Here is a 26,529-nt window from a genome sequence, read left to right on the forward strand (position 1 = left end):
CACACACACACACACACACACACACACACACACACACACAAATACAAATGCTGTCTGATGTCACATCCAGAGCTGGGTGTGAAATAGGAGAGCAAAGAAAGAACAAATATCTCAGGCTTCGAAGGAATCTGAAAGGTCACACCCATGAGGGCTTGTGTCTTCTCCTAGCAGCCATCATGCCTGTGTCTAGCCTAGCTGAATCCTCCTGCGCAGCTCTGCGCTTTAGATAGTGCCTCTTTATAATGCAACATGTTTGCCCTCAACAACCTCAGCTTCCTTGTCCCCACTCTGGTTGTAGTGTGATGACCTGGAGCACATATATGTGTGACAGTCTTCTACATGTTTGAAGACAGTAGCCATCCTTTCCTGAATTGGCTTTCTTCTTCAGACACTATCCCAGTCCCTCCCAGCTCTCTCTCACATTGAACTAGGCATGACTCATGGTACACATGTATCATACCCCGTTTGTGGCATATCTGTGACAGACATCACTAATCAGTCACAGCACTATTATTCAGTCCGTCCTGGCTTTCTCATGAAGTGCTCCATGTGGCAGTGTTCCATGTGGCTACGCCCAGGAGGCATTTCCTTGCCACCTCGGCATTTTAGTGTGAGTTTCTTCAGGACAAGGACTTACTCGTCCTGTATCCTACTGCCTGCCCAGGACCCAATGTGTGGCTTCCCTGCTGTAAAATAAGCACTTGACTTAATGGGATGGATTTGTCACGGTGGGAATTCTCCCCACTCAGATTGCCCTCTTCTCATCGGGTACCAATTCGTCACTGCCCCTTGTCCAGAATCACCAACATTACCCACAATGTTATCCAGAGTTCAGTTTGAAGGCTCCACCCCGGTCCTGCACCTTTCTCTGTTAGTGCAGCCTCAGACCGTGTCTGTGGTCAGCCGGAGTCGCTAAGGCATTTTTCCACGTGTGCTGCTTTCTTATGTAATTGTCTAACTTGGGATCCAAACTCAAAATCTTAATATAAGCTCTGAGGACTAGGCTCTCTCCCTTCTTAGGTCTCTGGCACCAGGGCAGGCAGCGTTGCCGGTGCTGACCTGAACTGAACTCACGGTTTTCCCCATTCAGTTCTGTACCGTTTGTTACATCCCATCTCTCAGCTGCCCGGGGTTACTGGCTCTGATTCTGTCACCCGATATGCCACCTATCACTCTAGTCACAGTGAATGGCCTGTTAACACCTTTCTATTCTTGGATTCCTTGGTTATTCAGAATGATGAAAGAGGCCAACAGTCTAAGGCACAGGGCCTAGCAGTGTCTGGCTGTACACACTGGACATGGGGGCCTGGGACAGCCTGTAAAAAACCAGGCTTCTGGGACCTATCACCAGGGTTTGACATCAGCCCTCCAGTAGTGAGGGTGGCCTTTCTTTTTTTTTTTTTTTAAAGCATTTTCTAAGTAGTACTTCTCAGACTGGACTCCTGAGACCTTGGAAAGGCAGCAGTGAGGTTCACATGCTAGAGACAGTATTTGAGAAGCCAAACGTTGGATTCTCCACCCCTGCTCCCCACTCCCCACCAGGCCAGGCAAGGAAGGGGCTGTCACATCTGGTCTTTACACTGGACTGGAGCCACAGCAGCCCTGTAACTCTGGATATCGTCTACTCAGCAGCACCCCCTACTAGCAGTTATAACTTTGAGATACAATGAGAAAGTCATGATTCAATAACTGCAGCTTGGAAGCTGGCATCTCTTTAAAGCTCGGACTCCCAGGGGTGGTGGTAATAGATGTCCTGGGGGGTAGGGCAGGGGCCTCTGAGCAGAGCTGCTGGCAGAGCTGACTGCAGGCAGGTCTCGGAGGATAAGACGACAAGATGATGTTTGCAGCAGATTCCAAGACAGCATGGACGAGGGGTGGGGTGCCTGCTGGCTCAGTCTGTGGAGTGTGTGACTTTAAGTTTGAGCCCTGTGTCGGGTACAGAGTTTTCTTAAAAATAAAATCTTAAAAAAGAGAAAAGAAAAGAAAAAGAATGGCAAGGAGTGAATGTCACCCGACAGGTTGCTTACTAGATAATCCTGCAGTAATGGTGGACATGGATTTTGAGAATGCCATTTGGGGTTCCCTGGTCAGGGGCTGGAGGAGGTAGGGCTCCACGCAGGTGGCTGCCTCCCTGAATGTCTGGAGCGGGTGGTCTCCAGGCTGGGAACCTGAAGGTACCTTCCTTTCTCAGTCTGGGAGGTAGAAGGAACACATCCAGACTTTGAGCCCTGGACAAGGGGTCACTGCTCTGCCAGTTGATGCTCAGTGCCTGTGCCTTTCTGATCCTCTCTTTCCTCGTTTGTACTGAGAGGAGATTGAAGTAGTGGAGTGGGTCTCCAGATACCGTGTGGGAATTCCACATGGAGAACAAAAGGAAAACAGGAGCTGCTCTGAGGACCTAGAGTGGGATGAGTCAAAAAGCCTTCCTCAGTTCCCCCTTGGGGGCCCTCAGAGCCTGGTTTGAAAATTACTGACATTACTCACTCCTAGGATGTTGGAATTTGAAGGCTCCACATCCTCATTTCCAATCCCAGTACTCCTGCCACAAGCTGTGCAACCTGGGAAAGGTGGCCTTTCTTCTCTGGGCTTTACTTTGAAGCTGTAAGAGCCAAGCTGGACAAGTCCTGGGTGACTGGGAAACCCATGTGAAGGGTTCTGGTGTCTGTGGTGAGAGTGCCAGAGCATCTGGGACCACACATCTGGAGAAGGACCTGAGGAAGGGCAGCTGGCAGCAGCGGTCACAGGCAGAAGTGGGGCGTACCTTTCGCTTCCATGTGCTAAGGTTCTGGTCCAGGACGCACCGGGCCTCTGCCCCCCGTGGCCAGCAGATCCAGAGGCTGCCACCTTCTAGCCCACTCAGAAAGTCTTCACACCCTGCTTGAGGACCCTGGGAACGGGAGCCTGTCTAGGTCCTGACTGGGGAACTGGCCTGGCCAGGATCTCAGCTAGGCCCAGCTAGGTGGCGCCGAAATCCAGCCCTGGACTGTGTGGTGAAGCAGTAACCACAAGCACTGGCTCTGGAATCAAAGAGGCTGAGCACAGATCCTGGCTTTCCCACTCACTGGCCATGTGACCTTGGGCTGCTCCCTTCTCTCTGAGCTTTCCTTTTTTCCTCTTTGAAGTGGGAATGGTAGGCCTGCTGAGGTGGTGAGCTGAGAGGTTAAAGTGCTTTAGGCGTGGCCAGGTCATGGCCACCCTCAGCCAGGGGAGAGGCCCCGGGCTCATGAAATCTTCAGCCCAGAGAACCAGCTGGCCTGAACTCTGGAAGGCACTGGACTGCTTAACCCTTCCTCCACCCCCTCCGGCCTGGACATGTCAGGACAGGACCCTCTCACACCCTTGCCCCTAGCTGGGGTGCAAACAGTACTTCTGAGGGGCAGCTGCTTCCCACGGAGTGGAGGGGTGGGCGGAAGTGGCCGCCAAGCACAGCCCCCTCAGGCAGCCACTGCAGGCCCATGAAGGGGGTTGGCCATCTGCACTCCGGACAGGGTTCTCCCACCACCTGTGCCCGGTTGCCAAGAGCCTTGAACCAGGCCTGGCCTGCCCACCAGAAGGGGCTTTCTCTGCTTTTACCCCGCCAGACCAGAGATGCCACTAGAAGTACCTCCTGGCTGCCTTAATTTCAAGGTTCCCAAGGGTCTCCTGCCTTTCCAAGGGGGAGGCCCTCGCAGACAGCCTTCCTGTGGGAGCTGGGGGAGAAAGGCTAGAGCTCCAGAAAAAGCAAGGTCTGACGACAGTTGCTCCGGCAGTCACAAATACATGTGCCACAAGCTACACTAGGTGGCAGGCAGGTATCTGTACAGTGTTTTTTTTAAACTTTGAATTAACTAACACTATTTAAACATTTGAAGGTTTTATTTATTTTTTTAAGTCCAGATTTCTGACTTCTCTCACCCAGGTCTCCACATGGCAGCTGTGGACCAGAGGGGTTAAATAACCGGTCTCCTATAGACATTTGAACTTGTGACCTTCCTTTCTAGGTCAATCCACTTAGTTTACAGCTGGGGAAACTAAGGCCTGGAAAGATTCAGGCCCAGTGCAAGGTACGCTGCCCACCATGTCCAGTGTTAAGTTTAGAACCTGGCACCTTGGCCTCACAGAGCAGAACTTTTCAGCACTGCAACTCTCCAAAGTAAGAAGTCAGTTCCCTCATCTATAAAACATCAGTGATAATTATCTCCCCTCCCAGGCCTGTGTCTGGAATAAAGTAGCACCTGGCCAGGATTCATTCAGTAATGATTCTTTTAAATCTTTACTCGTGATACGCCTTCACTGGAAAATGCTACTAGAAGTGCTGCCTTCTTCTCCGCTGACTATTAGGAATGGTTATTTTCAAACAATTTCTGGTACCCATTCCTTAGGGTTTACTGAGCTCTTATTACTATGGCCATTGCTCAACTTCAAGCAGAGTTAGTTACTCAAGGCCTTACCAGAGTATGTTCCTACTGTAGTGTGTGTGTGTGTGTGTGTGTGTGTGTGTGTGTGTGTGTGTGTGTGTGTGTTGGGGCTGACCTAAAAGGAGCTCAAGGCCCTGACCCTGGGCATTAGATTCCAACTCAGAATCAGAAGTAAATCATTCTGCTTCCCTGAGCTTCAGTGTGCCCGACTGTCAAATAGGAATTTGTTCATTTATTCAATAAATATTTATGGAACCCAGCCATGTACTGGCCTGGTGCTAGGAAAGCATTGTAATTATACAAGATATTAGGGTCTCTACCCTTAAGAGCCTGTCTTAGTCAGGATCCCTTTCTGGTAGGAGAGAGACAAAAAAACAACTAAATCAGTAAGTTGATTAATGCTTGAATGAGATAAATAGGGTCCTCAAAAATGAAAGCTTTAGACAGGGTGGTCAGAGAGGTCCTCAGATCAGAATGGGAAAGGGTAGGGATCATTTCAGACCAGGAACAGCAGGTTCAAAGGCCCTTAGGTGGGCACGTGCCTGAAGTGTCTGAGGAAGAGCAGAGAGGTTAGTTCAGCACAAGTAGAACGAGCAAGGGGAAAGTCTAGGAACTGAGACTGGAGATGGGGGGTCAGGGGCCAGTTATTGTAGGCCAATGTGAGGAGGGTGCCTTCTATTCTTCATGGAGTGGGGAGCCTTTGAAGGCTTTAGAAAGGGAAGGAAGTAATCCAGTTTGTACTTTAAAAAAATTCTGCAGGCTGCTGTTGGGAGAGTGGCTGTGGGTGCGTTGGGCCACTGACAAAGCAGGGAAGCCAGAGGGCAGAAAGTAGAAGACTAGACCAGGTGGGGAGTAGAGAGAAGCCAGTCTCTACAAAATGTGCTTTTGTGGAGGAGGGTCAGATGGAGGTGGTTGGTAAGGAGGGTATTCCCAGGCTTCTGGAGTGTAGTCAAGTACGTGAGGTCCCCGCTCAGAGAGTAAGGCCGCTTTGGGGGAGGAAAGGATTCGGATTCATTCTGGACGCTCTCAGCTTGAGATGACCTTGGCACTTCACATGGAGCTGCCTGGTGCACTGGGCTATTGAGATAGGAGGTGATATGTTCTACTGGCTGCTTTCAGGTCTGGTGCTGTAAAACCCTCCAACCAGAGGCCAATTTTAGGGGGACTTTGTGAGAGATACTGTGGGTAGGCAGCCCCAGGAAGCTGAGGACCCTGTCTGAGAGGATACAGCCCTCTCTCAGGCTTCCTTGCCTTGGTTCCTGTCTTCCCTTCACCAGCTATATTGCCTAAATTCTGCTTTGCCAAGCTGTGCCCTGCCCATATCGGTCTTTGCATGCCTTGGAGGCTGTCCAGCTCCTTTGCTAGAGAGGATACCTTGATGTGAAGGCATTTCCTTGCCACTCAATGACTGTGGTCCATCCTTCTAGATCCAGTCAGTCAATCTTAATGTCTTCCTGACAGCTTGTTTCGCCAGGAGGTGATCATTCTCCCCTTAATCCAGAAACTGTGGTAACAGTTGCAGAGGCCCAGCCATGATTACAAAGCTTCCTATTTCTCATCTCTTTGGCTCCTACTCAGGCACATTGGATGTCGCATCCCATTTTCTGGGTAAAATAATTGATGTGCCCAAGCCTGCTCCTCCACATGACCCTTACCCAGTTAATGTGGTGGCTGAGGGGCATAGAGTAGTAGGCAGTCTTCAGGAAGCCTGAGTTTCAGCCCCAGCCCCAGCTCTGCCTAGCTGGAAGGTAAGCTAAGGCAAGTCATTTCACCTCTCTGAGCCTCATATGTAAAATGGGCCATGACTGAGCTACCTCACATGTATCCATTTTGAGGATTCAGTTGACTAAGGTACCATCCATTCTCATTATTCACAGTAGTTATGTTCATAAAATCTGACACACACTGAATTAGTGAATACTGAACAATTGCTCCAATGGGAAATAGAGGCTCTGCAAGAGTTGATCACATTTTCACCAACTAATCAATACACAAATTGTGTGTTTCTGTTTAAAGATACCTTATTTAATATACTGATGGTTTATTGACATGAATTGGCCAACAGCACTATAACTCACACCTGAACAAGGATTATGTGACACGTGTTTTCTCCATAGGCATGTCACAGCCTTCTTAAACTCAGGAAAACTAGATAGCACTTCAGCACTAAATAGAGAAATCACCAATAAAAAGCACAAAAATGGAAAAACCTAGCACTAAATAGTCCAGGAAAAGGACACTTGTTTACAATATGAGAGCTGAAACAAGAAGGCAGAGATCACCTTGTTCAACCTTAGCCAGGAACCTTGTACACTGGGCGACTCAAATTTTCCTCTTTGCATGTCTGGTAGTGACCACAAACCCCCTGTGAGCTGAATTCACGGATATGGAGTCACAAATAATGAAGATTGACTATATGTGAAGTGCTTGTTCGAGCCAGGCCCAGTCAGTGCTCAGTGTACGTTTGCTGTTAGTATTGGAACCATTACCAACAGGAGTGCATCCTGGTTTCTGGACAAGACTCAAAGGCAGGGCCAGGACTCCCTGAGCTATGTGGCTTTGTCTTCCCCAGTGTGCTGCTTTTGTGACCTCTTGTCTCCTGTGGGTTTTGGGGTTTGAGGCCAGTGTAGATTCTAGAGGCCTTGAATGCCCCCACTGAAGGGTTTGTTCCAAGTCCACTCACTGGGTGGGTTGTGGCACCATTGAAAGGTTTCAAACCAAGCAGTGACATGGTGGGACTTCTCAAATGGCTGGCCAGGGTGGAGGAGGAACTGGAGAGGTTAGACAGGAGGTTGGGGGGTGTGGGTGGTCTAGGGGAGGCTGGCTCTAGGTCATGGGGAGAGGAACAGATAGGAAAGGCAGTTAGGAAGCACCTGGTTGTGAGGAGTGGTAGAGGATTCCCAGGAGGATCTGGGGGTAAGAGGTGCCAGGCCCTCTCACTGGAGTTTGAAATTAAAGTTTGACATTGCTGACTTTTGGGGCACAGAGAGGGAGGTGGCTTCCAGACTGACACAGTGGGATAGGTGGGGGGGGGTCACATGGGCTGTTAATAGGAAAGTAGCTCTGAGAGGGCAGTCTGTCCCTGCTCCTGAGCCAGCTGCTCAGAATTCCCTTCCAACTTCCCCTGCTTCTGGGGAAGAAACAGGGAAGAAGGGAGGGATTTGAGGCTGGTAAGTGGGAGTTTTGAGTTCTCTTTTTACCATAGCACACAAATGAGTGGCTTTACCTAGCTGTGTGGTTTGACAAGTTGCTCATGGGTGAGAGAGGGAATGGGATCTTCTAGGCGCTCAGCCCTTCCTCTGCCGTGCCCTTTCCCAAGCCCGGCAGAGCCAGCAAAGGGCGTTGAGGCAGCGCCGGCTCCGAGGCCAGCTCTGTCCGCTCGCATGAGGCTTACAAGGGCTCCGCTGCTGCTTCTGTGAAGCCTGCTGTCATAGCTCTCACACTGTCTGTGGCCCTCCACATCTGCTCCTCTTCTTCAGCTCCCCTGCCGAGCTTGGGCCCCTGGTTGCCTGCAGCACAAGAGCTGTGCGGGGCCTCCAAGGCACTTGGAGTGGGGCTAACTTCCTGGGGTTGCTGCTGTCTATAACTCTTGGGAGATGGGAGTCACAGCCATTCCACTGAGCGTTTGAAGCTCTATTTGGCCATTTTATTACATCTTGATGTTAAAAAACACAGTGTAGAAATACATTCATTCCAACCTGGTAAGAGTCTGGATAAAATCTTGAAGCAGAAGGCAGAAATGAGACAAAGGGAGCTTCTTAGAAGAAGCAAGGACTCGTGCACTGTCCAGGGAAGCTGGGCTGGATGTCTGGGGTGGAGGGCAGGCTGCACGGAGGAGGCATTGCACAATGGCTCCTTTCTAAGCCTGAGCTTGAGGGACTGGCATGGCCAAGCTGGGGGCAGAGGGCGGTGGCTCAGTGTGCTCTCATTGCTCTGGTTCAGCAGGTGTTTCACTCAGGGACTTGGAAAATGTGTGTAAGGACCAGCTGGAGGAGATGGTCACACTGAGCGGATGTTCACTCTCTAACTTCCTAGGCAAATCTGGAACTTTTCTAGAGTGAGTGGATGAAAAAGCTGGACCTATATGTTATGTTATTATAAACTGGCACGTGGAATGTCTCCTGGGGGGAGGGAGGGCCACAGTCACATCCTGGAAGAGGCAGTGCTGGCCAGATCCCACATTCTTGGGTCTCTGGGGCACTTGCTGTCCCTCTAAAGTTTAACTGGCAAATGATGATTGTGCACCCTCTGGACTGGTAACACATGTGGGACAGACACACTCTCAGTGACATGGCCACAGCCCTGAGTGCTCCAGCTGACCCACAGAGAGAGGAGGGAGGCAGACTGCCTGGGCCAGCAAGAGCGTGGGGCAGAGGGACTGGCTGGAGGACCTGGAAAGGGATGCTGGTGGGACAAGTGCATGTGCAAAGGCTTGGGTGCGTGCGGGGTGTGGTGTGTTCAGCAATGGGCACATGCGGCTCTCGGAAACTGAGGGGCCATCCTATGGGTGGGGGGACAGGAGATGAAGCTGCAGAGATGTGTGGTTGGGATTGGCTTTTAGAAAGGGCTCCAAATTTGGGAGGAGACAAGAACCTTGCATAGTACAGTGTTGGGAGCCTTCACTAAGGCTAAGTAACTGAAGGGTTTTTATCATGATTATGAAGTTCATTTTCTCATTCAACAAATACTCTTTAGAGCTTCCTACAAAACTTGAGGTGTTGCCCTGGGCCTGGGATATGACCTGCTGTGCCAAGACAGACAGATCCCCCAACAGCCCCAAGACTGTAACCATCAAGTAAATGCCTAGGTGCCATAGGTGCTCAGATGGAGATGCTGGCCCATCTGAGAGCAGAGGGCAGTCAGGGGAGGCCTCTCTGAAGAAGGGACATTTGAAATGTGAGGGGTGGAAACTTTCTAGGTAGAAGGAGCAGCATGTGTTAAGAGCCCCAAGGTGGGAAGACGGGTGGTGAGGGTGAGGCTGGAAGAGGCAGGGGCAGTCATTGACCTTTATTTCATGGCATTTCACACTTGTGAAATGAGAGCTGTTCTGTGCAATTGGGTCCATCCCCCTGCCCTGGGGAAGGACTGTGGCTCAGAGCTGCCAACCAGAGAGCCCCTGATGCCCTGAAATCCTCCCTGGGAGTCACATCACTTATCTGGCAGTGACTTGTGCTCAGGAGACAAAAAAATCCAAGATAAGTTCACCTTTCCTCTTATCACACCTGGCCCGGCCTCTCACTAGTTCACTTTCCCTCTAATGAGTGGCTGCTTCAGCCAGGGCTCAGGCCTCTGAGTGCGTGTCAGCAGGGCTCTGGACCCAGATAGCCCTGAGTGAGAGACTGGAGGGTCATTCCTCTGTCCAAGCTCTTGATTGTGGGCACCCCACTGTCTCCTGGTGGGGGGGTGCCTCTTCCACACAGATCCCTGCACACACCAGCTCCTCCAGGCCAGTGGGAACTCTACCCCACAGATGGGGACAAGGACCCTGACTGGGGCCACACAGCCTTAGTCAGATTTAGAACCCACATTTCTGGTTCTGCTGGGCACTGTTGGCCATTGGCTTCAATGAGCTGGTCTTAACATCCAGCTCTTGCAGGAAAACTTTCCCCAGGATTGTTCAGAGAACGAGCCCAGCCGCTCCAACCAGCGACTGGGGGGTGGTACCATTTTCGCTTACAGCCACCACCCTGGGCCTGGCTCACTCTATACCAAAAACTAGTAGCCATACCAGCCCTGGGCCTGAGCCTTACCCTCTGTGATGTAGCCTATATAAGCCCTCCCTGTGGCCATCAAATTCGTATATAACAGAGCTGGGATCTGAACTCAGGCTTGTCTGGTTCCCTCTTGCCCTCTGGCTTCTGGCTCCTTACCATCAAAGGAATGACTCTCAGATGGTAAATTTCAGATAGTAGACAGAAGGGATTCAGAGCAGGAATCTCTCCTTCATTCGATGATGGGAGGCTTCACACCTATCCTTGAGTAAGAGAACAAATGGGAAAATGCTTTGAGTTTGTCAAGGGCTATGTGAATATGGTGTGCTGTTACCTGTGTTAGAACTCCTCCCCACCCACTGAACAGATGAGGGTACTGAAAAGTCCAGAGCGATGCAGGGACTTTCGTGAGGAATTGCCAGGGCCTGGAAGCCAGACCTCTGCCTTTAGACTAGGTCAGATCCCCAAGTAGTCAGCTTGGGCGCCCCCTGCAGACAGGCTCCAGGGTCTAGCAGGATACTGTGGGGCACAGTGATCAGTGAAGGCCCTAGACCCCTGCAGCCCCAGCCTGGCAGAGAGGAGCCTGAGCCCTGGGTAGCAGAATGAGGTAGGCTGTGCAGCCGAACAGATGTGGTTGCCACTTACTGTTAGTTACTCTGGGTAAGTTATCTGATCTGGAACCTCACATGCCCCATTTATAAAGTGGGCATAATCATATCCCCACTTTATAGAGTCCCTGTGAGGTTTAAATTACAAAGCCATAAAACTGCTGAGCACAGCTCAGTAAATGAAACACCTTGGGGCTGTGAGCCTGTGCACACAGCTGAACACAGGAGCCCATCTTCCATGAGCAGGCCTGTCCCTTCTCCGGCAGGGCAGTGCATGGGAGGGTCATGTGCCTGTTGACTGAAGCCCTGCTCTCTGTTCAGCCCTGCTGCCCATGCACCACCTTTCTCAGGTGGGGGAGGCAGAGACTAGGTGTGTCTGTTTGGTGGGATTCCCAAGCTTTCTCAATGCCTCAGCATTAGGAAATTCTGAACAAAGTAGGAAATGAGTGCTCCTGGCTCTGAGCTCCCAGAGCCCTTTGTCACTTCTAGACAAGTGTGAGACATGGCCCCCAGCACCTGGGCTCTTCTGCTGTGGCATCCATTACTGGTCACTCATTTCATGGCTGTTCCTCTGCTGATGAGGCTCCTAGCTGTCCTGGAGTCTGTACAGGGCCTGGCCTAACACAGCTTTGTCAGATGAACTGACAGATGGAAGGGCTTTTTAAATGACAGTTTTATATTTAGGTAATTGTAATTTACATACAGTTGTCAGAAATAATGCAGAGAGATCCTATATACTCTTTTTACCCAGTTTCCCTCAATGGTAAAATATTGCAAAATTAATATAATACCATAATATATCAGAATATCACATAATAGAATATCACATAATATATCAGAATATCAGAATATTGAGAGATACCAGCCAGCCAATCTTATTCAGACCTCACCATTTTCCCTTTACTCACTTTAGTGCTCTGTAGGTTCTCCGTGTGCGAGTTCATATGTCTACCTCCTGTTGTGCTTCTTAGCACACAATCCTTCTTGTCACCCTTTTATAGTCACAACCATGTCTCTCCCGGCCTCTACATCACCCTCTCCCCTGCATCTCCCTACCAGCCACTAATCTCCACATCTCTGTAATCAGGTCATTTCAAGAATGTCTTACAAATAGAACCATATAGTATGTAGCCTTTTGAGATTGCTTTTTTCACTTGGTATAATTCACTTGAGATTCATCCAAGTTGGTGCTTGTATCAGTAGCTAGTTCCTTTCTCCCGGTCAGGGGTATTCCATAGTCTGGATGTACCACAGACTGTTTAACCAGCCACTGAAGGGCATCTGGGTTGTTTCTAGTTTTTGGCTATGATAAATAAAGCAGTCATGAACACTCATGTATAAGTTTTTTTTGTGAACATGTTAACCATTTCTGTGGAATAAACAAATATCCAAGAATGCAATTGCTGGTTTGTAGAATAACTGCATATTTAGTTTTAAAGGAAACTGCCTAGGGGAGCAGATTCTTGATCTTTAGATTGTGAGTTCAAGCCCCACATTGGGTGTAGAGATTAAAATAATATCTTTTAGAAAAGAAACTACCAAACCATTTTCCGTGCATTCCCACCAGCAACATATGAATAATTAAGTTCCCCCACATCCTCACCAGCACTTAATGTTGTCACCTTTTTTTAAATTTAGCCATTCTGATAGGATTATGTAATGGTATCTCATAGTGACAGATGGATAAATTCTGCTGTGCCTTGCCCATAGCCCCTGTGGCACTGGGCCTAGTTTTGTGGGTTTCCATTGGGCCATCACCATCACCGTAATCGGTAGCCTCTTGAAGACAGAGTTCAGTCACTCATCTGGCTCCCACTCCTAGTCGGTTTTTTTTAGTCCTCATGGGGGAAACAGCATTTAGAATTAAGATGCTGAGCAAAGCCCCGGGATCTGACCCAGCCCCTCACAGCAAGTAGCTACTGCTGTTTCAACAGCATCTTCTGTTTCAAAAAGTTGAGCACTTTAGAAGCCAGCTGTGGGTCTTACTGTGGGCCAGCCCCAGGCCAGGCTGGAATGGGATTCAGAGATGACCCCAACCCCCACCCATGGTAGGTCCTGGTTCCCTGAATCATGGTGGAGAATGAGGAATTGGACCAGGTATGGTGGAGTCTTGAGGGAGGCAGACTGGTGAATGGGGTTTTCACATAATGAGGGGATGGAAGGAATAGCAAGATGGGGGTAGGGTTAGCTGGGTCCTGAAGGATGTGTTGGTCAGATAGAAAGGAGGCATCCAAACATAGGGAAGGTAAAGAAGGAAAAGACCAGTGGGAGCAGTAGGTCTCTCTGTGACCTTGAGGAAGCAAGGTTAGCATTCTTTAGCACTCCTGACCTCTATTCCATTGTCACTGCGTCCCCTGCCACTGGGTCGGTCTCTTTCACAGCCTGCGGCACCATGAACTTTATCATCTAGCCCATGCCCCAGCTGGATAGTATCTTTGTGTGTAACTCTGAGGTGGATGATGTCATGGGTCCATGTTGGTATCCCCAGCTAGATCTGGCCTTGGACTAGAAGAGTGGGCAGGGCCCATGTCTGTCTGTCTTGGTCACTGCTATGTCAGACCCCCATTCTTCTGCTCCAGAAATCCTTCCTGAGGGAAGACCCAGGGCCCGGTCAGGTGGGGCCTCAGACTTGAAAGGGGCTCCAAAGGTTTGGGACCTTACCTTCTCCTGCCCTCCTCTCTCCTATCTGCAGGTTCATCATGCCTAGTGGCTTATAAGAAGACCCCACCACCGGTCCCTCCACGGACCACATCAAAACCCTTCATCTCTGTCACAGTCCAGAGCAGTACTGAGTCTGCCCAGGACACCTACCTGGACAGCCAGGACCACAAGAGTGAAGTGACAAGCCAGTCGGGCCTGAGCAACTCGTCAGACAGCCTGGACAGCAGTACCCGACCGCCCAGTGTGACACGGGGTGGAGTCACCCCAGCCCCTGAGGCCCCAGAGCCACCCCCAAAACATGCAGCTCTGAAGAGTGAACAAGGGACGCTGACCAGCTCTGAATCCCACCCTGAGGCCATCCCCAAAAGGAAACTGTCATCTATAGGAATACAAGTAGGGGTCCCTTTCACATTCTTGTGTCCTCACCCCACTCTGTGCACCTGCCTGCGTGTAATTACATCTAGTGGAGGCCCACCAGGTCTCCTAGGCAAAGTGGTTTCTCTCTTTTGAGGGGGGGGGGTTGTCTTCAGTGGCCGAACCAAATTCCACCCTATCCATGCCTTCCTTAATGTTTGCCCACACGTTGCAGTCTGTAGCCGTGGGCACGTGTCCCTGTTCTTCCGATGGGCCATCCAGTGAATGTAGTTACACTCAGCCAGCCATCTCCTGTCCATTGTTCACCTGTCTGTCTGTCCACTCCACCCTTTGCCCTGCCAGCCAACGCGTGGGAGGTGGGACTGGCCTAACAGTTCTCTAATCCAAGGTCAGCTCGGGTGCGGAGGCCACAGCCCCGCTTGGCAGTGGGAGCGGCATGGAGCCTAGACGTCGATGGGCCTCAGGCCCAGGACCCAGGGCCCTTGAGCCATGGGGGTTGCTTGAGGGGAACTTTACCCAGAGCCCTCTCGGACCTGGGGGACAGGTAGGTGGTTCGAGGCACCAGGCCCATGTCAAATTGAGAAGTGTGATGCTGGTCCCGATGCCTCCATCCGTGGGAAAGGATCCAGGCAGATATTTCCCCGGGACCAAGTGGCCAAAGCCAGCAGACCGTCCTGGAAGCCAAGCTCACCATCCACCCGCAGTCACGGCGCACAGCAGGACAGGGTACACCAGCTCCCTCCACTGCTTCGCAGCACCTCCTGCATGCACCAGACAGCAGTAATCTGTCTTGTCAGCTGAGCTGGGGAAACTTGAGCCCTGCTTTGCAGATTCGAGAGTTGCTCTCAGTCCAGAGGGCAAGGCCTCCCCCTGCCCTGACTGGACCTCTATACTAAAGTGGAACACACTCAGGGAAGGGAGGTGGCTACAGTGAGCACTAAGGTTGGGAAAGTGGAGCCCTTGAGGAGGTCATGGTGGTGTGCATTGTGGCTTAGGGCTGGAAGGGCTCTCCCATTTCCCCAGCTGCCTCTGAGTAACTGGATGTGGCTGAGGGGATGGCAGAGTGCTAGAATGCCAAAAGAACTTGGGACGCAAGGGAGACTGAATGGGTTCTGACCAGAGAAAGGCGCACTAGCCAATTTCTTGGACTTGCCTGGCTTCGATTTCCCCACATGTACAGGAACAGAGTTGTCCAGGAGATTAATGTTTTCTGGGCTCCTTCATAAGGGATTCAAGTTCTTGCCCTGTGCAGCTGCTCCAGGAGGGATTCTTAGGGACATAGAAGGTAGCCTAGTCTCTTGGTCTTGACCACCCAGGGTCTCTAGGCAGCCCCACCCTCCCCTGGCCAAACCAGTCTCTCCAGAAGGTCTTAGTCTCACTGTTGGTTCCTTTCATCCAGAAATTTACATGGGGATGAACATCCTAGCTCTTGGGCCTTCCCCTTCGCCGGCTTCACCCCTACCCATTCCAAGCTCTTGTCGCAGCTCTTTGGGATTGGTGATGCTGTACTCCCTGAGCTGACGCCTGCTGAAGAAGTGCAGTTGCATCCCCATGGCGAGGAGGAGCCTGCTGCCCAGCCCTCTGCCACTTCTGTGTAGTCAAGAGACTGAGAGTCCCCAGTTTCCAGGGATACCCTGACAACCCTTATCCCATCCCTTGGTACCTCAAGCCCTAGGTCAAGTGTGGGTTTCCCTCATTCATGAGCAATGATGGAAGAGCTGGCCTGGCTATTCCATGTCCGAGCAGCTTTGTCCCAAAGAAAGGCAGACTCGGCATCATTGCTACCATGTTTCCTTCCACTTCAGAGGAGTGGAGAAAAAGCACTAGCTTTGCACTTGGCCCTGGTCCTGGTCCTTTCTACTGCTCCCCAGACCCACCCACTGCTGAAGGTAATCTCAGCCATTGGGGCCCAGGGACTGTAATGTCCTGGGACCTTATTGGCTATTGCCTTAGGGGCAGTTTTCAAATCCAGAACCACTCTCCAAGGTTTGGCCCTAGTACAGGCGCCTCCAGCCTGCCCTTCAGCTGCAGGGTTGGGGGAGTGATCTTTGCCTCAAGACAGCCCCCAGCTTCGACTACACCAGATAACGGCTGTGGCTTTGTGTGTGTGTGTGTTTTCTTTCTCTTTCGTTGTCCTTTTTTTTCTTCTCTTTGATGCGTGTAAAGGAGAGGACTAGAAGGAACGGTTCCCACCTCTCGGAGGACAACGGACCCAAAGCAATCGATGTGATGGCACCCTCCTCAGAGTAGGGAAAGCCAGTCATCTCCACCCCATCCCACCTCCGCCCACCCGCCTGCCCGCCTCCGCGCGAATGAGCAGTGCCCGGCTTACCTGGGTCCGGCCTCGGGCCCACGTGCAGTGTCCGCATGCCTCGTGTCTGTTTGTCCTTCTGCGTCTTCCCACTAATGTGAATTTCAGCAGCAAGTGTGGTGTTTGTTTTTTATTTTTGTCTTTGTCTCCGTGCCGTTGCTGTCGTTGTCCTTCAATAAGGTTGACTGCATTCAGCCAGTGCCAAAAGAGGAGCCCAGTCCCGCTACCAAATTCCAGTCCATCGGGGTTCAGGTAGAGGACGACTGGCGGTAAGTCGCACAGAGGCGGTGGCCGCCTCTCCCTCTCCTCCCCCTCCCTCTGCTCTCACCTCTCCTGCTCTCCCTAACCCACTTCTCCTTGCTGGATTTCTGATAACCAAGCTGGGTTTGGGGTTTGGGCAGTGGCCCAGGCACGGGAGGCTGGGCAGGTGGGTGGGTGGGCCCGTGAGCACTTGCTCTATGAGATCGATTGGCCCGTGGGGGGCCATGGCCGGCAGAGACACGGCCCAGCACCCCAGTGTTGGTGGTCTTCTGGCCCCACTGCAGTAAACAGGCAACCTTATGACCTTGTCCATGTGTGTGTGTGTGTGTGTGTGTGTGTGTGTGTGTGTGTGTGTGTGTGTGCGCGCGCGCGCGTGTGGGCGCGGGTGGGGCAAGGGCTGAGCAGAGAATGAGGCAGGGGCTGTGGGACCTGCTTCAGGCGCATGGTGAGCAGATGATGCATCCGTTTCTCTGTCTCCCGTGTGTCCGGGTCGGGGTGGCCTCTGGTCTTTGGCCCTCTTGGTAACTCTCACCCCTTCCTGTCCCCACCCCACCCACTCCCCTGCCCCCCAGAAGCAGCGCCCCCTCTCACAGCATGTCCTCCCGACGGGACACCGACTCAGATACCCAGGATGCCAATGACTCAAGCTGTAAGTCATCTGAGAGGAGCCTCCCGGACTGTACCCCACACCCCAACTCCATCAGCATCGACGCCGGCCCTCGGCAGGCCCCTAAGATTGCCCAGATCAAGCGCAACCTCTCCTATGGAGACAACAGCGACCCTGCCCTAGAGGCATCCTCGCTGCCCCCACCTGACCCCTGGCTCGAGACCTCCTCCAGCTCCCCAGCAGAACCAGCACAGCCAGGGGCCTGCCGCCGGGATGGCTACTGGTTCTTGAAACTACTTCAGGCAGAAACAGAGCGGCTGGAGGGCTGGTGCTGCCAGATGGACAAGGAGACCAAAGAGAACAACCTCTCTGAAGAAGGTGAGTGCTGCAGGGATGGGACCCGGGCTGGAGAGAAGGGTGCGCGTTTCGTTCTCCAGCCTCAGAGCCTCCGAGTGGGGAAGGCCTGCTCCCCTGCTTGAGTCCGCTGTGAGCTCACCTCTTATTTCCATTCTTTCCTTCCATCTACCTAACCTTTCTCAAGGAAGGATTTATGGCAGCAACTGCTGGGTGTAGAGGCCGTGGGCTTGTATCCCAGCTCTTCCCTTCCTGGTGAAGTGACCTGAGTCAAGTGCCTCCCAGCCCTCGGCTTCTTCTGTGTAATGTAAAGCTACTCTTGCCTTCTCTGGGGGCATTTGTGAGGACTGAGGTGGCAATGCACGTGAAGCGCCTGAAGAAGTGTGGGACACAGAAAGTTGGTATCATGCTTATGTCTTCAGTGGCTCCTTATTGAGGGCCTATTGTATGCCAGGCACCAGGGATCTAACCATGGGCCTCAGCAGGATGTGCAGAACTGTGAACGGGTGAGCTAGAAGCCATCTACTTCTCTGCACTTCGGTTTCTATTTATCCATGCCTCATTCCAGAAATTCCTAAGAAAGGAGTTCTGGAAAGAACTCTAGGGAGCCTAGATTCACAGGTGGTTGTTAGCAGGAGAGGGGTGGCCCCTGGGAAGCTGCAGGCCATGGCCCCAGCAGCTACACCCTGCCCTGACCTGGTTCAGCCAAAGCTCATCCTCCGTGAGAGCCCCTCTACAGAACATGCAGGAAGGACAGGTCTCCATGGTATCCAGAAGCGATGAAGTCAGCATCCCACTGACACCTGATGGCATGGAGCCTGAGGAGGGTACCCTTGGATGAGTCCATAGCTATAGACCTTTAGGCCAGTTCCCAGGTTTAAGTCCTACCTGCTGCTGTGCAGGGATACGTGAGTTGTGTACCTAATAACTTTGCACAGTAAGAGTATTTAAATCAGAATGGGGCAAGGGCCGGAGAGTGCACTGAAAGCCTTCTGATAGGAACCATCCTGCCCACTGCCTGACCGGACTTCTCCGCTTGCAGCTCTTGTCGGCTGTACATCCTGGCATTTGCCTTCCTGTTGCTTTTTTTTCTTTTATTCTCTTTTCTTCTTTTTTTCTCTTATTTCCTCTCAAATTAATCATCATCATGTATTGATTTCCTGCTTAGAAGAGGTGAGTAGTTGGCTGGATCACCTCTACTTCCTGTGCCCCACCCTGCATGTCTTACATCACAATTTTGCGTTAAATACCACCAGTATTTCTGTTTACCATGAGCATGTAAATATTGTTCACTGCAGAGCCTCATATTATATTATGGTTTAATTTCCTTTTCTTACACATTTTATTTTTCCTAGAATAAATGACTGCCTCATCTTTCTTATACACTTCATTTTCTAAGTTCTTATTTGTAATGTTCCACATGCTCCACCAGATCTGCCAGCCTTCATCAGTATTATTTTTTAGATATGCAGACATATCAGATAATCTCATGATTTCATATTTTTCCTGGTGCCCTTCTGTTCTCTATTCTGATCTGGCCAGGTTACTCTCTGGGCCTGCTGCCTCACTGCTATCCAGAAACTTCCCTTTTCATCACCTGGGACTGCCCTTGGTCGCTGTTCCACAGGGGACACCCCGCTTTCCAGACCACATGGCCTTCTGCTTTCTTGGCATAGTTCCTCAGTTTGCTGGAACACACCTTCAGTTCGAGATAAATGTTTGGCAACTGCATGTCCTTATTCAGACCTCCTGCAGCTTGGCTGAGTGTAAAGTTGAAAATAATGCATTATGTATATGTAAATGTGTATGTATGTATATATATATAACATATATACATATAAAATGGAAGTTGAAAATAATTTCCCCCTTAGGATCTTTAAGGCTATTTTGCTTCTATTGCTTGTGCTTAAAAATTTGATGCATTCTAATTTTCAGTCTTTGTGTTTTTTTAATATGGAAGCTGTTAGGCTCTTTGCTTGACCTCTCCTGTGAAATTTCTCAGTGCTGCGCTGTGGAGTGGGGCTTTGTGTGGGAATGTACTGTGCCCGTACTTGATAGCCCCTTTCTATATGGAGATAAAGGCTTTCTGTTTCTGAGAAATAGCCATGCATTAATTTTTAAAAATAATTTCCTCACTTTCATTTGTTCTGTTTTCTCGGAAATTTGTGTCACTTAGATGTTAGACCTGCTGGATTGAGCCTCAGTCTCTGATCTTTTCTTCCTCATATCTTTTGGTTGTCTGTCTTTCTGGAAGGCTTTCTTTTTCATGCTATAACATCTTTATTGGTAAATAATTTATATGCCATGAAATGCACCCTTTATTTTTTGAGAGAGCAAAAGAGAGTGCACATGCATACACATGAGCAGGGCATATACATGAGCAGGGGAGGGGCAGAGAGAGAGAGAATCCCAAGCAGGCTCCATGATCAGTGCAGACCCTAACATGGGGCTTGACCCCCCAACCCTGGGATCATGACCTGCGCCAAAATCAGGAGTCAGACATTTAACCGAGTGAGCCACCCAGGCAGTACACTCAGTGGTATACAACCATCACTATTAATTTCAGAACGTTTTTGTCACTCCAGAAAGAAACCCTGTAACTATTAGTAGTCACTCTTCATTCCTTCTACCTTCTTAGCTCTTAGCAATCACAATTGTCTCAATGGATTTGCCTATTCTGGACACTTCTATAAGTGGAATCATACAATATCTGGTCTTTTGTGTCTGGCTTCTTTCATTTTGTATTATATTTTTAAGGTTCATCCAAGTTGTAGCAACAATCAGCACATCATTCCGTATTGCTGAATAATATTCCATTTTATAGGTATACTTCATTTTTTATACATTCATCTGTTGACGGACATTTGGTTTTCTTCCACACTTCAGCTAGTATCAGTAATGCTGCTATGAACACTGTGTAAGTTTTCATGTGAATGTGTGTTCATTTCTTTTAGATATATGCCCAGGAATAGAATTGCTAGGTCATATGGAAACTCAGTGTTTAACTTTCTGAGGAACGTGCCAAATGATTTTCCACGGTGGCTGCACCACATAACATTCCCACTAGTGGCATATGAGGATTCTAATTTATCCACATCCTCACCAACACTTGAAATTATTGGTCTTTTTTTTTTCTTTTAATTTACTGAGAGAGCATGAGCAGGGGAGGGGCAGAGAGAGAGGAGAGAGAGAACCCCACGCAGGCTCCGCATTGTCAGCCTGACGCAGGGCTTCCACTTACAAACTGTGAGATCATGAACTGAGGCGAAACAAAGAGTCGGACACTTAACTGATGGGAGCCATCCAGACACCCTTCAATTATTGGTCGTTTTGAATCTAGCCATCCTAGTGGACACTGAAGTAGTATGTCATTATGGTTTTAATTTGCATCTCCATGATGGCTAATATTGTCCAGTGTGTTTGAATGTACCTTGTGGCTATTTGTGTATCTTTGTTGAAGAAATCTATGAAGATGGGGATGTTTTCTTGACTTTATCTCTGAATTCCACCCATCACATGATTACTGCGGCCATCCATGTAAGAGGTCGTTCTGCTGTCCCTTTTTCATGCTATTTTGTCATTGTTTTGGGCATAGAGTATCTCCTGCCCCTCCGAGACCTACATATATAAATGTACGTTTCCTGGGACCCTGTGCTGAATGTCCTTAGGTTCTTTTTATTTGTCTTTTTGTTTTGATGTTTCCCTGGAACGTCCAGTGGTCTTGGTTATTTGTATTTAAAAGTGAGGAACTGACATGGGAGTAGGAGGTTATGTGCTGGTGTGTGAGTAATATATGGTAGTAACATCACAGATGAAGAAATAATTATTTAAGCATCAGGATATAAAGACTCTTCTTTTTTTTAAAGACTTTAACAGAAAGGTAAAAGCCATCATGAATAATGTTGTGTTCAAGTCTTCTGTGTATACATAGATGTAGGAGTGGAATTACTGGATCATATGTGACTGTCTAACTTTTGTCATTTTTTTATTATAAAATATACATAACAAAAAGTTTGCCATTTTAACCACTTTTAAAGGTTTGTTTATTTTTGAGAGAGAGGGAGGGGGCAGGAGAAAATCTCAAGCAGGCTTTGCACTGGCAAAGCCCAACATGGGGCTCGAACTCATGAAGCATGAGATCATGACCTGAGCCAAGATCAAGAGTTGGATGCTTAGCCAACTGAGCCACCCAGGTGCCCCCATTTTAACCACTTTTAAGTGTACAATTCAGTGTCATTACTTACATTCACAATGTTGCCATCATCAATATTTATTTCCAGAATTTTCTGACCACCTCAAACAGAAATTCTGTACCTATTAAGCAATAACTCCCCATTCTACTCCCCTCAGCCCCTAGTAACCTCTAATCTGATTTCTCTGTGAATTTGCCTATTTGAGATATGTCATATAAGTGGGGTGTTGCAATGTTTGTCCTTTTGTGTTTGGCCATTTGCAATTCTCTCGGAAACATACTCGAGTGGGCTGGCCGGGTCATATGGTGACCTGCGTCTCCAGCTTCCTGAGGAACCACCTTACTGAGTTTTACAGTCGCTGCACCAGTTTACATTCCCACCAGCAATGCACAAAGGTTCCAATTTCTCCACATCCTTGCTAACACCTGTTTCATCTCTTTAAAAGATAAAAATAGCCATTCTAGTAGGTATAAAGTAGTAGCTCATTGTCATTTTGATTTGCATTTCCCTAATGATGTTGAGCATCTTTTCATGTTCTTATTGATCATCATTTGGGTATCTTCTTTGGAGAAAAATCTATTCATTTTCTTTGCCCATTTGTTAATTGAGTTGTCTTTTTGTTGTTGAGTTGCAAGAGTTCTTTATATTTTTTTAATAACAGGTTATTATTAAATATGTGATTTGCAAACATTTTCTCCCATTTCATCTTTTCATTTTCTTGATAGTATCATTTGACACATAGTAGTTTTTAATTCTGACCGAGTCCTATTTATTTTTCTTGCATTGCTGTGCTTTTACTTATTTAAACAAAATTTTTTAATGTTTATTTATTTTTGAGAGAGAGACAGACAGAGTGCTAGTGGGGTAGGTGCAGAGACAGAGGGAGACACAGAATCCAAAACAGGCTCCAGGCTCTGAGCTGTCAGCACAGAGCTCGACATGGGGCTTAAACTCATGGACCATGAGATCATGACCTGAGCCAAAGTCACACACCTACCTGACTGAGCCATCCAAGTATCCCTACTAATTTTTAAAGCTATGAATATATATTAATTTAATAAAAATTAAAATTAGGATAAGAAGATGGAGGCACTGAGAAACCAACCGGCAGCTCTGCACAGGGCTTGTTGAAAGGTAGGCTTCTATGGACACCTAAGAAGATTGGTTTTAAATAACATATAGTAAAAATTACATCAAAATAACAAAGGAGGACAATTACATTTATAGAGTTATCAAAATGTGTACTTCTTTGTTAAGGCATTAAATAACAATCTAGGGTGAGTCTAATTACTAGAATTCCTTTTGTTTTAATTTTTTAAAAATGTTTTATTTATTTTTGAGAGACAGAGAGCGCCAGAGTGGGAATAGGGGAGGGTCAGAGAGAGAGAGAGAGGGAGACACAGAACCAGAAGCAGGCTCCAGGCTCTGAGCTAGCTGTCAGCACAGAGCCCGATCCGGGGCTTGAAATCACAAACCACAAGATCATGACCTGAGCCAAAGTCAGACACTTAACCGACTGAGCCACCCAGGCACCCCTCTAATTACTAGAATTTCAAAGTAGTGATGACAGTAAACATTACTTCAAGATAACTGTGACAGCTATAATATGATATAAAGTTATCAGTGATTTCTTTCTGTTGGTGACAAAGTGACAGGTACTTCTTACATTAAAGTGGTCTTGTGCACCTGAGTTTAAGGACATCCATGCTGTATAGGGTGACTGGGTGACCAGCTGTCTCTTTCCTTAGGGGAAGACCTTGACATGCTAGTCCTCTTTCTCTGCAGTCCTTCACTATCTTCTTCAGAGAAAAATCTGGTTTCTCTAAGAGGTGATATTTTCTTTCATACATACAACATTTACCACCTTATCTGTTTATATTCTTCTATTATTTTTTAATGTTTCAGGTTTCTATTTAAATTCTAGTTAGTTAACATATAGTGTAATATTAATTTCAGGAACAGAATTTATTGATTCACTAGCCGTTTTTATTTTATTTATTAATTATTTTTTTAATGTTTGTTTATTTTTGTGAGAAAGAGCACAAGCAAGGGAGGGGCAGAGAAAGGAAACACAATCTGAAGCAGATTCCAGGCTCCAAACTGTCTGTAAGAGCCTGATGCGGGGCTCAAACCCATGAACTGTGAGATCATGACCTGAGCCAAAGTTGGACACTTAACCGACTGAGCCACCCAGGCGCCCCTCATTAACCATTTTTAAATGTACAGTTCAGGGGCACCTGGCTGACTCTCTAGGTGGAGCAGTGCTGACTCTTGATCTCAGGATTATGAGTTCAAGCCCCACACTGGGAATGGAGATTACTTAAAAATAAAGTCTTAAAAATAATAATAATAGTGGCACCTAGGTGGCTTAGTCGGCTAAGTGTCAAACTCTTGGTTTTGGCTTGGGTCTTGATCTCACAGTTCAGGAGTTCGAGCCCTAGAACCAGCTCTCTCTCTTTCTCTGTCCTTCCTGCTTTCTCTCTCAAAATAAATTTTTAAAAATACATAAATGCACAGTTCAGTGGTATTAAATACATTCATAGTGTTGTACCACTACCACCACCATCCATCCCCATAACCCTTTTTATCTTGTAAACAACATTTCAGTTTTTACCTATTGAATGATAATAACTCTTCATTCTCCCTTCCCCTTCAGCCCAGGGCAACTATTATTATACTCTATGTCTTTATGTTCCAAATACTCTAAGTACCTCATAAAAGTGGAATCACACAGTACTGATCTTTTTTTTTTAATTTTTTTTAATGTTTTTATTTATTTTTGATACAGAGAGAGATAGAGCATGAGAGGGGAAGGGGCAGAGAGAGAAGGAGACACAGAAACGGAAGCAGGCTCCAGGCTCTGAGCTAGCGGTCAGCACAGAGCCTGACGCGGGGCTTGAACCCATGAACGTGAGATCTGACCTGAGCCGAAGTTGGAGGCTTAACCGACTGAGCTACCCAGGCGCCCCAGTACTGATCTTTTTTGATTGCTTTGTTTTACTTATCATTAATGTCCCAGAGTTCATCCATGGTACAGCATACCTCAGAGCATCATCCTTTTTATCACTGAACAGTACTCCATTATGCATACAGCACAGTTCACTTACCCACTCATTCAGCAGTAGACGCTTGGATCGCTTCCATGTTTCAACGACTGTGAGTAATGAATTCTGCTGTGAACATGGGTGTCCAAATACTTCTTCAACTCCTTGCTTTTCAGTTCTTTTGAATATATACCCAGAAGTGAAATTGCTGGATCATATGATAATTTTTAGTTTTTCACAGTCACTGTATCATTTTACATTCCCACCAACAGTGCTCAAGGGTTTAAATTTCTCCACATCCTTGCCAACATTTGCTGTCTCCTGTTTTTTTTTTTATTGTAGCCACCCTAATGGGTGTGAGGTGGTATCTTATTGTAGTTTTGACTTGCATTTCCCTAATAGTGATTTTGAACATTTCTTTATGTTTGTTGGCCATTCACCTATCTTTAGAGAAATGTCCATTGAAGTCCTTTGCCCATTTTTAAATCAGTTGTTGGGTTTTGTTACTGAATTTTAGGAGATCTCTATATATTCTAAGTATTCAAAATTTTTTTTGAGTTATTTTTATTTTTGAGAGAGAGTGTGTGTGAGTAGGAGAAGGGCAGAGAGAAAGGGAGAGAGAGACTCCCAAGCAGGCTCCGCACTGTCAGCATGGAGCCTGATGTGGGGCTCAAACTCACAAACTGTGAGACCATGACCTGAGCTGAAACTGAGAGTCAGATGCCTAACCAACTGAGCCACTCAGGGGCCCCTGTATATTTTAAGTATTAATTCCTGACCCAGATATGTCATTTGCAAGTATTTTCTCCCCTTCTGTGGGTTCTCTTTTTACTCTTTGGATAATGACTTTTAATGCACAAAATTTTAAATTTTCATGAAGTCCGGTTTGTTTTTTCTTTTGTTACCTGCTCCTTTCGTGTCAGAGCCAAGAAATCACTGCAAATCCAATAGAATTTTTCTGTTGAAAAAAAGGTCTTTCATTTAGGTCCTTTCCATTTTGAGTTAATTTTTGCATATGGTGTTAGATACTTTAGCATGTGGATATCCAGTTTTCCCAGCACATTGTTAAAAGGACTGTCCTTTTCTCCACTTGTCTTGGTACCCTTGCCAAAAGTCTTTTGACCTTATATGCAAGGGTTTATTTCAAGCCAGTCTATTTTATTTCATTCATTGTAGGCGTATATTTATGCCGATACGACTGTTTTTATTTCTGTGACTTTGTAGTAGGTTTTGAAATCAAAAGGTAGGAGTCCTTCCATTTTGTTCTTTTTCAAGATTGTTTTGCATATTTGGGTCCCCTGAATTCCATATGAATTTTAGGATGGGTTTTTCTGTTTCATCTAAAAAACAAACAAAAACATGATTGGGATTTTTGAAAGGGACTGTATTGAATCTATAAATGGTTTTTGGATAGTATTGACATTTTAACAATATTAAGTCTTCATTCCACAAATAGGGGCTGTGTTTTTTTTATTATGTCTTCTTTGATTTCTTTAGCAGTGTTTTGTAGTTTCCATTGTACAAGTCTTTCACCTCCCTGATTAGTTATTTAAATATTTTATTCTTTCTGATACTATCTTAAATGGAATTGTTTTTGTAATTTCCCTTTCAGCTTGTTCATTGTTAGCATATAGAAATGCAACTGATTTTTTTTTTGCTTTGTATCCTACTATTTTGCTGATTCATTTGTTACTTCTACTTGTGTATGTGTGTGTTTATGTGTAATCTTTAGGCTTTTCTACATAGAATATCATATCTGTAAGCAGAGATCATTTTACTTCTTGCCTAACTGCTCTGGCTAGAATTTCTAACACTGTTTTTTGGTTGCTTTTAAATTTTACCGAGAGTGTGAAAGGGTGATTGGGAAGTGAGGCAGAGGGAGGGAGGGGGAGACAGACAGACAGAGAAAGAGAAAGAAAGAGAAAGAGAATGAATCTTAAACAGGCTCCATGTTCGGTGTGGTGTCTGACTCGGAGCTCAATCCCATGACCCTGGGATCAAGACCTG

At 47.6% G+C, this 26,529-nt stretch overlaps 1 protein-coding gene across 10 annotated transcripts in view; it reads left to right on the forward strand.

The window, feature by feature from the left end:
- Positions 1-26,529, forward strand: part of DLGAP4 (DLG associated protein 4) — a 194,385-nt gene that overhangs the window by 148,974 nt on the left and 18,882 nt on the right. For 6 of the 10 annotated variants that reach the window (XM_029918641.1, XM_029918645.1, XM_029918646.1 and 3 more), the window contains 3 exons: positions 13,409-13,770; positions 16,244-16,332; positions 16,897-17,309. In XM_029918641.1, the coding sequence (XP_029774501.1) occupies positions 13,409-13,770; positions 16,244-16,332; positions 16,897-17,309 (864 nt within the window). Of the gene's footprint in view, positions 1-13,408; positions 13,771-15,918; positions 15,999-16,243; positions 16,333-16,896; positions 17,310-26,529 lie in introns of those variants that run through there. The other 4 variants (XM_029918643.1, XM_029918644.1, XM_029918642.1 and 1 more) reach the window with 4 other exon arrangements.

Source organism: Suricata suricatta, chromosome 12 (genome assembly GCF_006229205.1).
Source record: "Suricata suricatta isolate VVHF042 chromosome 12, meerkat_22Aug2017_6uvM2_HiC, whole genome shotgun sequence".
In the NCBI taxonomy this organism is placed as follows: Eukaryota; Metazoa; Chordata; class Mammalia; order Carnivora; family Herpestidae; genus Suricata; species Suricata suricatta.